The 16,908-nt window shown below is 38.9% G+C and overlaps 1 protein-coding gene across 1 annotated transcript in view; it reads left to right on the top strand.

The window, feature by feature from the left end:
- Positions 1 to 15,095, top strand: part of ADAMTS5 (ADAM metallopeptidase with thrombospondin type 1 motif, 5) — a 51,122-nt gene extending 36,027 nt beyond the window's left edge. The window contains exons 5-9 of the mRNA XM_011998316.1: positions 3,481 to 3,764; positions 5,167 to 5,350; positions 6,066 to 6,241; positions 8,132 to 8,307; positions 13,613 to 15,095. Of these exons, the coding sequence (XP_011853706.1) occupies positions 3,481 to 3,764; positions 5,167 to 5,350; positions 6,066 to 6,241; positions 8,132 to 8,307; positions 13,613 to 14,180 (1,388 nt within the window). The 3' untranslated portion in view covers positions 14,181 to 15,095. The remainder of the gene's footprint in view (positions 1 to 3,480; positions 3,765 to 5,166; positions 5,351 to 6,065; positions 6,242 to 8,131; positions 8,308 to 13,612) is intronic.
- The last annotated feature ends 1,813 nt before the right edge of the window (positions 15,096 to 16,908 follow it).

Raw genomic sequence — 16,908 nt, 5'->3', positions numbered from 1 at the left:
GCCTCCCGAGTAGCTGGGACTACAGGTGCTCGCCACCATGCCCAACTAATTTTTGCATTTTTAGTAGAGCTAGGGTTTCACCGTGTTGGCCAGGCTGGTCGCGAACTCCTGACCTCAGGTGATCCGCCCGCCTCGGCCTTCCAAAGTGCTGGGATTACAGGCATGAGCCACCGCACCCGGCCTGACTTTATTTTATAGTCTATCCATTTACATATACACAATGTTAAAACAAAAGAAAAAAAGGAAGAAGGAAGGAAAGGAGAGAGGGAGGGAAGGAGAGAAGAAGAAACTTGCCAATTTGTAGAACAGACCAAACACAAAATGTTCGCAGCAAGGCCCAGATCAAATTTCAGACTACGATGAATTAAAACATATGTGAAGTAGATGTGAAGAAGTGGTTGAGAATAAAAGTAAAATAGGTTAAGAAAAAAATCAGCAGTAGGTTGGATGCTTCCAGAGGTCACTAGAAATGATACTGAAAGGTTGATCAGTTTCCCTTTTTACTCCTTCCCCTAACTGTATACATTTTTTAAACATAGAAAAATATATATCCAATGTGTTATTACTAGATTTTAAACATTTTATACTGTGAGTTCAGACTTAGACTCTGTATTGATTTTTGTTATTGTTTCTTGGCATCATTCTGTCATTTGGTAGAGATGCTTGTACCTGTTTTGTTGCAAAAGGACGTAATTCAATGTAAAAATGAAATCATATATACTTTGGCATAAACAGAAATTGATGCAGCTACAAATCCTAGTACTGAGAATGTTGGCATAACACATTAATTGCAATTCTGAAATAAGTTATTTTATTTTAAGCAAGAAAAAGTCATCTCCACATGTATGACCTCTAAGGGAAAATTATAGCGCTGATATATCTTATTTTTAATAGAAAGCTAATGTGTTACTTATTTTTAAAACTTATACTTCTAAGTTAAGCTTTTTAAAGAGATGCCACATCTTGAAGTCTCCTTGTTGGAAGCTGATTTCAAATTGTTTGCATTACACATCTCTTTTCACTTGTCATCCACTAGTGAGGTAGAACAGGTGTCAGTGACTGTGTATGCATAGTCAGGTGGTGAGTTATTTTGACTCCAGAAAAATGAGGTAGATCCACGCCATGTGAATGCATACATGGTAAAGACTTCCTAACTAATATTTAGTTCCCCAGTCCTATGGTCTGTGCTTTTTAGTAAAACTTAAAAAAAAAAAAAAAAAAAAAAAAAAAAAAAGTTTCTTAAAACAGCACTTTTGAAGAACTGGAAAACATTCTTGCAGACTCAGAGATTTGTTGACAGTCTTCTAACATCAGCAATCTGCCAGGCATCTCCTGGTGTACACAGTACTTCTTTTTTGATTCTGCAATGAAGATAATGTTTTTCGTGGGGTTCTGAAGCCCTAATCGCACTCTGTCTTATAAACAGAGCTTAGTGAGCTTTTACTATCATTCTTTCCTACTGACTTGATGTTGATGTTTTTCTTTTAACTTGGTGTTTTTCTCCCAAAGTTCTCTTTGGCTGGATACTTATTTTTAATGCTTTTCCTGGCTTGCCTTAAGAAGCTTTACCTCTCCAAACTTTCTGGCTCAGAAGTTAAACAGGAACTTTGCTCTTTATTCATTTTCATATAATGCCCCCAACACAGATTGACAAATTCTAAGGTATTCACTTTGAAGAAATTTGAATGTAGTCCTTAAAAATTTATGGTATACTTAAAATGTGCTGAATATTCGATTTCTCAGTGGTGCATAAGGATTTGAATATGACTTTTTTGTTGAATAAAAAGAATAACTGTAATACATCTAAAAGACTGTGAAATATGCTGGGATAGAACTACCATTGCTTTGTATTTTTCTGGTCACCCTTAATATCTTTGTTAGGTAATTTCACATGTACAGTATCACAGTGAGAAGAGAAGCATTATGCAGATCTTGAAAAGAAATTAAGGAGAGGTTAGCTAACTTAGCCAGCAGCATTCGACCATTTAGTGTTTCACCAGAGTAAGACTTCAGACCGGGTGTTTCTTCCATTAAGCTCAATATCCACCGCTTAGAGGATCCTTACACATGGCTGCCCTTCAGCAATACAATCAGGCGGCTACTCACATGCTAACAGAAGCCATCTGGCATCAGAAGAGGAGGGCAGGCTCCGAGCATGAAACCATAACAGCTGTGTGACCTTGGGTAACTGGTCTGCCTCTTACGGGCCTCAGTTTCCTTATCTGTAGCATAAATAAAATATGCACTAGAATCTGCCTGATGGGGCTGTGGTGAGGATTAAATGAGCTCATACGTGTAAAGAATGGAGAATAGTGTGTGTAACACATATTTGTTATTTTTAATTGCTATTATAATAATTGTGTAAATCCTAAAATCAAGTAAACAGAAAAATACAGAAAAATACAGATGGACAATGTGCATGCACGTGTGTGTGACAAAAGAAAATTAATGATGTTAACTCACTGGACAGGGATTCTTAAGGAAGCTTTTGCAGGGAGGGGAAGGAGAGGACGAGGAAGCACATTTAAGGTTTTGGATTCTCATCGTCCATGTTCCAGCTTCTATGAATTCCCCATCTCACCCCTCTGCCTGTACACCCTCATACATGATGCAATGAGATGCCTACCTTGCTTCAGCAGATACGCTCCAAATACTCAACAAATACCAATTCCATTAAATAGATACAAAGAGAAGAGTATAAAGACTAGCCTAATCCTAAATTATCGAAGACTATTTTTTCTTTTTTCACTGCTCCTTTGTTCTGTGAATCTTGAAAGCTTTTTATTAAAATTTTTATCAGTCTGGGAGAAATACTTTATCTCCTTGACTTTATTGGGAGGCCTTCAAAGGTAGATCTGGGTCATTTTTCTGTATTTCAGATACCTAGTGTGTTTTCTAGAACATTGTAGGTGCTGAACAAATGCTTGTCGAGTGACTGTAAGAATGAATGAGGATCCAGCTTGGCTATTATTTATGGAATTAGTGGAAAGGAGACATGTGATAGGCACATGGGGAAGGGGTGAGTTAGAAATGGGTAATGGGTTATACAAATAGAGTGCCAAAGGCAAACTCTGTTTCTCGAAGTAGTCAATGTTTCATTATCATTATTATTATTATTATTAAAATTCACCATCTGATTTCCTCTAGGTCCATCCCAATTTCGTTTAGCGCCTTAGCACAACGGCTATTTTCACAAGTAATTATTACAAAATCATTTTATTTCATCACACCCCTGCCAACCTCACCGCTATTGTCACAGACATTCCGGAGCGTATCACTCCTGAGAACCCTGGAGGGTATCGTGCGTCGCAGGAGGCGCCCAGCCTTGTCCCCGTGGAGTCCCTCTCCAGAGCATTACACTGCAGATCCGTAGGTGCCTCGTGCTCCAACACCAGCCGGGGCATTTTATTTTTAGATCCATGACTTTAGCGGTTTGAAACCTAAACACAGAGCCGTGGTCAATCTCAGATATTCTTGTAGGTAACTGTTTGCTGGACCAACCACGAAAGCAGATCCTGGGCCCCGAAGAACTCCCAGGACAGACCTATGATGCCACTCAGCAGTGTAACCTGACATTCGGCCCCGAGTACTCCGTGTGTCCCGGCATGGATGTCTGCGCTCGCCTGTGGTGTGCCGTGGTCCGCCAGGGCCAGATGGTCTGTCTTACCAAGAAACTGCCTGCTGTGGAAGGGACGCCTTGTGGAAAGGGGAGAATCTGCCTGCAGGGCAAATGTGTGGACAAAACCAAGAAAAAATATTATTCAGTAAGTGATTTTCTCATCAGTCAGGGCCTGGAGGCCCAAGAAGTGAAGTGCATTCTTGTGATGGGTATGGTCACTGTCCTCAGAAGGTTTTATTTTCTGATTTAAAAACTTTTCATTTTGAGATTTATTTACGGCTTCTTTTACTCTCAGTAGCCATTCTCAGTGATCTGAGATTTACTGGGGAAAATGCAGATACCAGGGATTTCTTTGTGGTTTACATCTTTTAACAAATACTCATGTAACTCAGATTCTGTCTAATTGAGACCCCAGGCAGGAGCCTATTCATTGCCTTTGGGAAGTTTACTTTCAAACTTCTCTTGCTGAAGTTATCAGAATGTAAGTATTTAAATTCAGTAAGGAGGTAATAGCAGAGCTGATACATGTGGTCCATGTACATATTTGGTGAGCTCCAAATGGTCACTTTTTTCCCCTTGACAATAAGTTCATCTAAATTTAGGAGCTAAAGTAACTTATGGCTGCTCCGGGAAAACACATCTGCCACCATATACACAGTCCACTTCAGATCAGCAACTGCCCTGTTAATTTTCAAGACCTGAGTAAAATAGGTGCTCGCTCTCAACCCACAAGATTTGCAAAGTCCCTAGAAGAGAATTATCATGTGCCCATTGCCTGTATCTTTCCAGAGCATCACTCAGCCATGCACCATCAGATAACCTGACACAGTCAGCCAGAGGCAATTCACAGATTCCCTCAGCAAAGCAGCTGATCAGATTCTTCCTTTCGGAATCTCTAAGCTCCCTCCCGGAATGTCTCCAGAGAAATAGACTTGGGTTGCCATAAAAGGGCTCTTCCTTCCCTAAGGGGTGTGTCTGTATGTATGCCGTGAGTGCACTTCAGTATCTGTCACATCTAATTAGGAATTAAACCAAGTTGGGTCCGGTACATTTATGTACGTCATGGAGTCGGTCACAGACAGGATGTGGGTTGTCAACAAAGGGACCGCAGAGTTTTACTGCTAAACAGATGCAAACACAAATAATGACCAGTGCCATGCAGATCCTTCAGCATTATACGTTTCAATAAAGATCCAAGATCAGAGTGGACAAAAAGTTACCATGCTTCAGTGATATTAACAGAGATGAACCAAATCAGAAGACATAATTTACAATGGCCCATAGAAACCAGGAGGTAATCTTTGTGGTGTGCTCAGTACTTAGGATGACGCTTTCAGATCTTCTAGTGCTGGAGTGGGGGTGGTAGAAAAGATGGATTGCTTAACACTGGAAATGTATTGCATTTCCAAAGCATGATCATGTTAAATTCAGTGAAAATATAACTGTCTGTGACAAAGTTTCTACTTTGTCGTTAAAAGCAAGTGATTTCCGAATGCACATTTTGATTGTTTTTCTCTCATCTGAGTTAAAATATCTTCTATTTTCAGACATCAAGCCATGGCAACTGGGGGTCTTGGGGATCCTGGGGCCAGTGTTCTCGCTCATGTGGAGGAGGAGTGCAGTTTGCCTATCGTCACTGTAATAACCCTGCTCCCAGAAACAACGGACGCTACTGCACAGGGAAGAGAGCCATCTACCGCTCCTGCGGTCTCATGCCCTGCCCGCCCAATGGTACGCTGCTCCCAAGTGTCAGCAACCATCACATGCTACATGTCATTTGTATTCTAGCAATAATTAATACAGGAAGCTGGGGAAATAATATTAATCTTAGACTGCGCAGTTCCACCAATATGCAGATCAATAACAAACACGTATGTGAATTTTTTTTTTTTTTTGAGACGGAGTCTCGCACTGTTGCCCAGGTTGGAGTGCAGCGGCACGATCTTGGCTCACTGCAGCCTCCGCCTCCTGGGTTCACACGATTCTCCTGCCTCAGCCTCCTGAGTAGCTGGGATTACAGGTGCACACCACCACACTTGGCTTGCTATTTATTTATTTATTTATTTATTTATTTATTTATTGTATTTTTAGTAGAGATGGAGTTTTACTGTGTTGGTCAGACTGGTCTCGAACTCCTGACCTCGTGATCTGCCTGCCTCAACCTCGCAAAGTGCTGGGATTACAGGCAGGAACCACCATGCCCGTCCATATATGTGATGTTTAAGTTATTATTATAAGCAACAGAGTATTCAGAGAACTGGAATAAATAATCACCATTTTGAACTCTATGTATGGATAAAATCCATCAGTACTATTGAGTAAAGAGACTGTGCAAAAAAAAAAAAACAACTTTGCATCTTATCCTTAAAATTAACTATTTAAACCCACAAGAATAGATCTAAGTTTCAGAACTGACAAATAATACTGTAACATGTTTGTTTTCTAGGTAAATCATTTCGTCATGAACAGTGTGAGGCCAAAAACGGCTATCAGTCTGATGCAAAAGGAGTCAAAACTTTTGTGGAATGGGTTCCCAAATATGCAGGCGTCCTGCCAGCGGATGTGTGCAAGCTGACCTGCAGAGCCAAGGGCACTGGCTACTATGTGGTATTTTCTCCAAAGGTAACTACACACCAACTGTGCAGAAGTGGTGGGCGTACTGGTGGAAATTATTTGGTAGAACGAAGCCTGCGGACGCAAGATGTAAACAGCTATTAGTTTGGGGTCAGTTAGATTTTGGAAGGTTTTTATTTTCATCTCTATAACTTCTATATTTTCAAACTTTACACAATGAATAAAAATTATTTTATAAACAGAACAAGTAAATGTTTTAAAAGCTATATTTAAAAGGTGTAACTCCCTGTCAAGGAAGGCAAAGTGTGGCCTTAACTTTAAAGTAACCATGAAAACAACTAGTATTTCCTAAGCACCATTGTAAAGGAGACTCCAAGGCAAGAAAACTTTTTCTATTTTTCTGTGATTTACTTAAGAATTCCTTTGATGAGCCATGGAGATGGGTTTCAAGATCATATACCTTTGCCTGAGGCTTTTGAATAAGTCAAGAACCCTTAATATGAATCAATGTCCCTCTAGTTACGTATGTTATAATATTTGTGTATGGAACATGACTTATTTTTCACAAGTGAGCATTTTCTAAATCTATAGCAGAGTTTTATTCTTATGGTCAGTGTTATACAGCAATTTACACATTTATAAACAGTGGCTACATTTAAAATCACCTATGGCTGGGTGCAATGGCTCACACCTGTAACCCCAGCACTTTGGGAAGCCGAGGCGGGCTTTCACATGATGAAACCCCATCTCTACTAAAAATACAAAAATTAGTTGGGTGTGGTGGTGCATGCCTGTAATCCCAGCTGCTCGGGAGGCTGAGGCAGGAGAATCGTTTGAACCCGTGAGGTGGAGATTGCAGTGAACCGAGATCACACCACTGCACTCCAGCCTGGTAAGAGAGCGAGACTCTGTCTCAGAAAAAAAATTACCTCTGAAACTTGGCCTTCAGATATTTATGACATGTTATTGAAAAACAAGCTAATGTCCAATTTATGTAATTTTTTAAATATCGTGTTTTTATTAGAAAATAATGCATTTTCATTTAAAAAATTACACAGCAGTAAAAACATAAAAATCACCTGAAAATACCACCATCTACAGAGCTATTAACCTGACGAAGTATATTCTACTTCAGTTCACACACACACACATTCATTCACAACATACACACATGCATAAAAAGAGTTTTCTATATACATACATATGAAATTTACAGGCTTATTTATGTATGTGAGTGTATATATACTATACTCACATGCACAAGCCACAATCTATGTACACACTGTTTTATAACTAGCTTTTAAACTATACACTAATCCCTTTATTCAAAATATGTTCAGTCTCTTCCAGTAAGTCCGTTCATCTAACTTCTCCAGACTCCTTTTTCTATACTAATTTGGTTGCCTCTATTTCGGTGTCTGACAGTTCAACACACAATAGGGAATGCTCTCCAACCATGACATAGTTTTGAATGGCAAGTTTAGATTTTCGAATTTGTCATTATCATAACAACTATGCAACAAAGAAGGATCTTTGCATTCTCAAGCCTGCTCATATTCAGTTCTGCACACAAATGATAGTCCAAAACCCCAAGTCCAAAACACTTTTTTCTATCATAAAAAGCCAAGATGGTATCGCGAGAATGTATTATGCGTACAAAAACGAAGATAAGTACCTTGTGTCTCTTAACACATTCAGAGGTAAGCTTAAGAGAGAAACTGTGTAACCTAGGCTTATTGTAATCTGCTGTCTGGCAATATGCCAAGGATTTTTCAGTTAGATACTTCCAGAAACTATGTTTTTTGGCTTTTTTTTTTTTCAATGAACTGTCTATGCCCATCAAACTCAAAAAATCACAAATGAGACCTTACTAGTTGACCAAAGGAGCAAATACTGACGCACACGTTTCCCACTGCTAATGTGTTTGCCGTGATTCAGGTGACCGACGGCACTGAATGTAGGCCGTACAGCAATTCTGTCTGCGTCCGGGGGAAGTGTGTGAGAACTGGCTGTGACAGCATCATCGGCTCAAAGCTGCAGTATGACAAGTGCGGGGTATGTGGAGGAGACAACTCCAGCTGTACAAAGATTGTTGGAACCTTTAATAAGAAAAGGTAATGATAGAACCTTTGCCTTTGTGTGAATTCAACAAAGCTTTAGACGCTTGCAAAATTGATAAAGGGGGGTCCATATTACATCCTAAGCTATGTGTACAAGGAGGTCTAACGTGGCTCTAGAAACACATTTTAAACATGAGAAGGAAGAGACAGGAGATGAATAAAACTCTGGTTGCTCAGGGATAACTCATGACGCCTCTGGAAGCAGATAAACTGCAGTAGCCATGGGAATCAATAGCTGGCAGAGTCGGAAAACTGAAAAGAAAGAGTGGGTGACATTCCACTTTAGTGATATGTTGCAGATCTATTGTTATTCCTAAAACATAATTTAGATAAGGTTGGCTGGTTTCGATCTTAACTGTAGTTTCAAAAACAAATTCTCCTTACACTGTGTTTTCCTTAAGAAAACATTTCTCCTTGCAAAATGTAAGTTCATGGCAGTGGTGTGGGTAACAATCCTAGTGAAGTATCCTGGTTTATATCTACTCTCTAAAGAAATACATGCAGCAGTGTCTGTCTCCTGCTTCCTCTTGTGGTCCTAGATTACACTTTTGCTTTAAATATTCAAGTTTATAAAGTACCAATTTCTGGCATAAAACATGCTATCAGGTAGGATGACTGAGATGACTGGAGTCTGGTAAAACACAGGCTTGCTTTTCTTCCCAAACCACTCTTAGGCTGAGTGTTATTAGTCAAAAGTATCTGTATTCTTGATGTACGTGCTCTGTTGTCTGTAATTTGAGAGTAATATGCAAACCAAATTAACAATAGGATTTATTAAAATAATTAAAAATGTTAATGTAAAAACTATAAATTTCCTCTGATGCGATTTGAAAATATATGGCTGAAAAATTTATTCTGAGTTAAAATAGGCATTACTAATTCTATTTACTAATGAAATAATTATTCACCCAATTGTGTTAGACCATCTATGTCAAAAACCCTGCATGCCCAATTATAGCCTGCATTTTTATATGTTTCAAAGGTATTAAACACCTTGGAGATGATCAGTCCAACCTTCTGTTTTAAAAATGAGATGGACTCTGAAAATATAGGAGTTAGCCAATTCTCCATGGCTAATGAATGCCAGAGAAGAACAGACACCATAACTGAAATCCTAGAATGCACAGGTCACTTTGAAAAAAAAAAATAGAGAAAGAGAGAGAGAGAGAGAGAGAGAAAGAGAAAGAAAGAAAGAAAAAGAAAGAAAGAAAGAAAAAAAGAAGAAAGAAAGAGAAAGAAAGAGAAGAAAGAAGAAAAAGAGAAAGAAAGAAAGAGAAAAGAAAGAAAGAAAAAGAAAGACAGAAAGAAAGAAAGAAAAGGGAGGGAGGGAGAAAAGAAAGAAAGGAAAAGGAAAGGAGGGAGAGAGAGAATTCAGGAATCAGATTAGAAACAAAATTACTTTTAGAAAGTAATACCTTATACACTTTATGGTACATATTCTGATTTATATAAAGTTATAAACCACTTTTCAAATTGCCAAATTTAGCATTTTAAGTATTTTTGTGTTGACAACTAATATCTGCACATTTTTTTCACATGAAAAGATGAAGAAATTCATTATAGCAACAAGTGGTATGCAATGTAACCACTGGAAAATTGGCTTGACCAAGATTATATTATGGTACAAATGACTTGTTTGAGTAGTTCAAAGTTATTACCTAGGAAGGCCATAGTAATTTATATGGTTTATAAAAAGGAACATTGATCTCATACTGGAATATTTGTAATCAAACTTTGGCTCAATGATTGCTTAGACATGTGATCTTTGAATCGTCACCTAATTTCTTTACCGTGAGATTTCTCAAAAGTAAAGTGGAAATCCTAGTAATTATTATCATACGGTTAATAAAACTGTTGTGAAGGTGAAATGAGATCATACATATTAAAATATTTTATCAAGTTTAAGCCTACACAATATGACCCTAATCCTAACTTGCTCCTCCCTCAGTTTTCCTCATCTCAGTAAATGGCAACTCAGTCTTTCTACTATTGAAACCAAAACTCTGAAGTCATGGTTCATGTCTCATTTTCTCTCACCCCACATCCATCCATCACCAGATCCTGTCGGTTCTATTTCCACCACATCTCCAGCATCTGGGTGCCCCTCACCACAGTGACCGCTCCCACCTCAATCCAAGTGTTCATCAGATCTTGCCTGGACTAACACTGCAGTCTTCTCGTGACCTCTGGATCCTTTGCCCCTCAATCTTGTCTTACCAAGCAAGGAAAGCCATGGCTATTACCTAGATCAGATCATTGCATTCCTTTGATCAATAGCCTCCAATGGCTTCCATCTTACTTAGAGTCAGTGCCCAAGACTGTTTTGTAATCTCCAAGGTGCTAAAAGATCTGGCCCCTTCCCTCCTCTGTGTCTTTTCTACACTGTCCCCTTCTCTTGCTCTGCTCTGACCAGAATGGACTTTGTGGCACTTCAAAAACATGACACCAGGTATGAGGATGCTGTTTCCTCTGCCTGGAACACTTTCCACTATTAATGAGCAGTACACCTTCCAGAATCTCTTAGGTTTCTGTCAAATGTCACCTGCCCAGATGGTGGCTACTGTACATGAACAAGAGGGCATCTCCTGCATTCCCACCACTACTGTGTAACTTCTTACCTTACTCTGTTTCTTCACAGCTCTTATCAATTGATATCACCACATATTTTGTTTGCTGGGAGCAGACCAAAGCATCCCTTCTCTGACAGCAAGCTTGGATATCATGAATACGTTTCTTCATGACAGACATTGCCCTTGGCACTGGGCAGATAGTGCTGAACAAAACAAGATTCCTTTACCCTGCTAGCCATACTTTGTAAGAGTTATATGAAAATTGCATTCACTTATGGTAGTCAGGAAAGCTGGTTCGTGTCTGGAGTTTAAATGATACCAAGCAGGATGTAAAGAAAAGGAATCAGGAATATCAAGAGAATCATCTTTTACTAAGGCACTAAAAAGTCAGGGCACTAATATTCAGGTTTACCAGTGCTTGTGAAACTCCGTTTGAAGACCTACAGCAATGCTGACCATCATACTAATTCTTAAGATGAGACAAGCTCTAAGGAACAAGGGTAAACACCCAAAAAAGCTTTCCTTACCCTTTATTCTTTATTTTACTTACTCCCTACTGGGCATCATTTAAACTCTGGACATAACCAGAATTTAATTTCATTTAACCGCTATAACATACGGCTGGCAGGGGTCAGGATTTTATGCCTGGGGACGTAGTGAAAAAGAGCACTAATTGGGAGTCAAGAGCCTGACTTTTTTTTTTTTTTTTTTTTAAGACAGAGTCTAACTCTGTTGCCCAGGCTGGAGTGCAGTGGCGCAATCTTGGCTCACTGCAACCTCTGCCTCCCAGGTTCAAGCGATTCTCCTGTCTCAGCCACCAGAATAGCTGGGATTAGAGGCATGGGCCACCACACCGAGCTACTTTTTGTATTTTTAGTAGAGACAGGATTTCACCATGTTTACCAGGCTGGTCAGGAACTCCTGTCCTCAGGTGATCCCCCCGCCTCGGCCTCCCAAAGTGCTGGGATTACAGGCGTGAGCACGGCATCCAGTCAAGCCTGGCTTTTAAGCCCAACACTGCCACTAATCAACTCTAAAGTGAACTTGTTCAAATACTTTCATATATCCCCATTTCATACCCTTTTTGTGTGAGATGACATATTTATCTCCAACTACCTTCTGTTTAGACAGATCTCATTCTGTTACTCAGGCTGGAGTGCAGTGGTGCAATCATAGCTCACTCAAAGACCTGGGCTAAGTGATCCTCCTACTTCAGCCTTGCCAGTAGCTAGGACCGTAGGCATGCACCACCATCCCTGGCTAACTTTTTTACTTTTTGTAGAGACAAGGTCTCCCCTATATTGCCCAGGCTGCTCTTGAACTCCTGGCTTCAAGGAATTCTCTAACATCCCTTTTGACTTTTTTTGAAGCCACTATAGTTTCATGGATTATTTATTAGTATTAGGTACTACAAAACACATCTGTAACAAAGTCTGATCTGTAACTACAAAAATAAAATTAATGAATCGAGTTAGACAGAATAAGGAACACCCTGAGCATTGCATCATCTCTCTTCAACACTGTGGGAAGCTGTATCGCCTGTGTGGCTGTCACTATAGAACGCTTCCTTGGCGATCAGCTTCCTTTCCAATTCAGAGGAAACTCTGGAGTAAGGGAAACACACTTGGATTTTTAGCATGTGAATGAGAACTGAGAGTTCAGCTCCACACGTCAGTAAAACTGTGCAAGCCAATAGTATTCCTGTTTAAATAACTAGGAAAGTAAAGAGACCCTATTATGAATTTACTTAAAAAGGCAAAAATGTGGACAACAGTAGACTCCTCACCTCACACTTGGTGCTTAATTAGCATTTCCATCCTAGCATTCCTCACAGGCTTATGGGTATTAAAGATATTTATGTCTTTCCCCATTTTTTTGAACAGATGATGGCTCTTTGAAGACTTATATGTCACTCACCATAAAGCCTTTCTCAATCTATCATATCTTATGGGCACTAAGAATTCAGAAACATTTGCTAAGTCATTTATAAAAATTCCCCTTTTATGATGGTATTAGTAATATCATTACCCAATTTCGAAACTGCGTGCTTCATTTAGTGGCCTGTCCCACAAAATCCAGAGTTCTAGTAGAAAGGGATGCAGAGACTCTACTCGCCTCTAGTCCAAAAACTAATTAATTCTGCGTTCCCAATTAGTCTGCACATTGGAACAATGTGAGAAGTTTCAAAAGTGCTCTTGCCTGTGCCCAATCATGGAAGATGGGATTTAATTGGTCTGAGGTGTGGGTAGGCTCTGAAAGATTTAAAAGATCTCCACATGATTCTAACGTGGAGGCAAATTTGAGAAACATTAAAGAATTATATGAGATTAAGTGAAGGCATACTTTTGTCAGTTTGTATTTAAATATATCCCATTTTGTGCCAGAAAGAATGTAAAATAGATTTGTAAAAGTGATAGGATTTGATAAGGATGAAAATGGTTTCATAAATCTTGAAAGTTAGTATAATTTTTTCAAATGAAGGCAGGTTGCTAGCATCATCCTAATTTGGAACACCTCCGTTAAAGTGTATACAATACTGTAGGCTAATTGCAATTTTGTCATAAAAAATAATTCTTAAACTCAATTTTAAACTGATCTCTTAAAGACATTAAAACTGTGTGTTAAGAGAAGACTTTTTAGAGAACTTGTTTATTATTTACTGTTTACTTATTTTTTCTCCTTTTTTTTAACCACCTCCCCCCACTTCCTGTGAACATTCCTACTTCCAGTAAGGGCTACACTGACGTGGTGAGGATTCCTGAAGGGGCAACCCACATAAAAGTTCGACAGTTCAAAGCCAAAGACCAGACTAGATTCACTGCCTATTTAGCCCTGAAAAAGAAAAATGGTGAGTACCTTATCAATGGAAAGTACATGATCTCCACTTCAGAGACTATCATTGACATCAATGGAACAGTCATGAACTATAGTGGTTGGAGCCACAGGGACGACTTCTTGCATGGCATGGGCTACTCTGCCACGAAGGAAATTCTAATAGTGCAGATCCTTGCAACAGATCCCACGAAACCATTAGATGTCCGTTATAGCTTTTTTGTTCCCAAGAAGTCCACTCCAAAAGTAAACTCTGTCACTAGTCATGGCAGCAATAAAGTGGGATCACACACTTCGCAGCTGCAGTGGGTCACGGGCCCATGGCTCGCCTGCTCTAGGACCTGTGACACAGGTTGGCACACCAGGACGGTGCAGTGCCAGGATGGAAACCGGAAGTTAGCGAAAGGATGTCCTCTCTCCCAGAGGCCTTCTGCGTTTAAGCAATGCTTGCTGAAGAAATGTTAGCCTGTGGTTATGATCTTATGCACAAAGATAACTGGAGGATTCAGCACTGATGCTGTCGTGGTGAACAGGAGGTCTACCTAACTCACAGAAAGTCATGCTTCAGTGGCATTGTCAACAGGAGTCCAATAATGGGCAGAATCTGCTCTCTGTGACCAAAAGAGGATGTGCACTGCTTCACGTGACAGTGGTGACCTTGCAATATAGAAAAACTTGGGAGTTATTGAACATCCCCTGGGCTTACAAGAAAGAAACACTGATGAATGTAAAATCAGGGGACATTTGAAGATGGCAGAACTGTCTCCCCCTTGTCACCTACCTCTTATAGAATGTCTTTAATGGCATCATAATCATTTTCACCCATAATACACAGTAGCTTCTTTTTACTGTTTGTAAATACATTCTCCCTTAATATGTCACTTTATATCCCTTGGTTCTATTAAAATATCCATATATATTTCTATAAAAAAAGTGTTTGACCAAAGTAGGTCTGCAGCTATTTCAACTTCCTTCAGTTTCCAGAAAGAGCTGTGGATATTTTACTGGAAATTAAGAACTTGCTGCTGTTTTAATAAGATTTAGTATATTTTGACTACAGGAGATAAAATTTCAGTCAAAAAACTATTTTGACAGCAAGTATCTTCTGAGAAATTTTGAAAAGTAAATAGATCTCAGTGTATCTAGTCACTTAAATACATACACGGGTTCATTTACTTCAACCTTTGACTGCCTGTATTTTTTTCAGGTAGCTAGCCAAATTAATGCATAACTTCAGATGTAGAAGTAGGGTTTGCCTGTGTGTGTGTGATCAGTACTCAAGAGTCTGAAAACTAGTTTCCTTGTGTTGGAAACTTAAAAGGAAAAAAATTGTATTTCACTGTGTTTTCAATTTGTATTCTCACAACTACTTTCTCTCTCCAGAGCTTTCATCTGATATCTCACAATGTATAACATACGTACAAAACACACAGCAAGTTTTCTATCATGTCCAACACCTTCAACACTGGTATACCTCTTACCAGCAAGCCTTTAAAATGCATTTGTGTTCGCTTATTTGTTTTGTTTCAGGGTTCAGTAAGACCTACAATGTTTTGTATTTCTTGACTTAGTTTATTAGAAACATTAAAGATCACTTGGTAGTTAGCCACATTGAGAAGTGGTTATCATTGTTAATGTGGTAAATGCCAAAACGTGGTTAATATGAATAAGACTGTTTCCACATCATAGGCAATGATTTCTTAATTTTAAAAACCTAAGTATATTCCTATTGTACTAAAGATTTTTCCCAACTGGAAAGCACTTGGTTGTACCTGTAAGTGTCTGAGTGAGGAAACGTGATGATTTTCAGAAAGTTGTTGTTTTTGTTTCCATAGCCTGTTTAGGTAGGTTGTAAGTTTGAATAGTTAGACATGGAAATTATTTTATAAGCACACACCTAAAGGTATCTTTTTAGATGATAAAATGTACACCCCACCCCCATTACCAACCTCACAGCTTAGAAAATCTAAGTTGTTTCATTTCACTGGGATTTCTTTTGTTGTGAAACACTGCAAAACCAATTTTTCTTCATAAAAATTCATAATAATCATGCCAAATGTGCCTATTGTTAAAGAGTTGCATGTAAAAATCTTAGGGAACCATTGTTTGAGTTATACAAGCTCATGAGAGTTTATTTTTATTATAAGATATTTTTAATATAAAAGAATTATGTAACTGATCACTATGTCACATCATTTCAGTGGGCCAGGAAAATAGATGTCTCACTGTTTTTAGTATTTTCTTAAGAAATTGCTTTTAAAACAAATAATTGTTTTACAAAACCAATTATCAACCTTTGAATTTTCACAGACTGACTTTGCTTTAGATGTAGCAATTTTTTTTCTTAATAAATTATCAGTTTGAGAAGTGAGGCCTGTAGAAGGCTGATAACCTATATTTGATGGAGATCACCCAATGCCAAGGGCAGAAAACAAATCTAGTCAAATAGGCGAGAAAAAAATAATAATCCTAGTGCCATTTGTCTGTGCAAAGAGAATTAGGAGAGAGGCTAATGTTACTTTTTTCCATTTTGGAAATAATTTTAATCAAGTAACTCAAATGTGACAAAATTTATTTTATTTTTTTTTGTGGTTATATTCCCAATAACATTAAAAAATAATTGAGCACTTTGGGAGGCCAAGACGGGCGGATCACAAGGTCAGGAGATCGAGACCATCCTGGCTAACCCGGTGAAACCCCGTCTCTACTAAAAAATACAAAAAACTAGCCGGGCGAGGTGGCGGGCGCCTGTAGTCCCAGCTACTCGGGAGGCTGAGGCAGGAGAATGGCGTGAACCCGGGAGGCGGAGCTTGCAGAGTGAGCTGAGATCCGGCCACTGCACTCCAGCCTGGGCGACAGAGCGAGACTCCGTCTCAAAAAATAATGATAATAATAATAATAATTGAGGCATAAATGTAGTTGTCTCCTACTCAGCTTCTCTTACTATACTCATAAATTTTTAATATGATTTGTCAATGATTCATGTTTCCCTCAGATAGTGATGGTTTACACATGTCATAGAAACAATCCTAGAGGGCTTAGAGCAAATAAACCACTATTCCATGCTTTTAAGTAGTTTTCTCCACCTTTTTCTCATGAGTCTCACTAGATTGACTGAAGAATGTATGTCTAAATTCCTGGAGAAGGTGATATGGACTGGAAACTGAAATTCAGAGAAATGGAGTATTCAGTA

This window comes from Mandrillus leucophaeus, unplaced genomic scaffold (genome assembly GCF_000951045.1).
Source record: "Mandrillus leucophaeus isolate KB7577 unplaced genomic scaffold, Mleu.le_1.0 Scaffold567, whole genome shotgun sequence".
Taxonomy (NCBI): Eukaryota; Metazoa; Chordata; class Mammalia; order Primates; family Cercopithecidae; genus Mandrillus; species Mandrillus leucophaeus.
The sequence above is the reverse complement of the archived record's forward strand: the minus strand, read 5'-3'. Positions and strand labels throughout refer to the sequence as shown.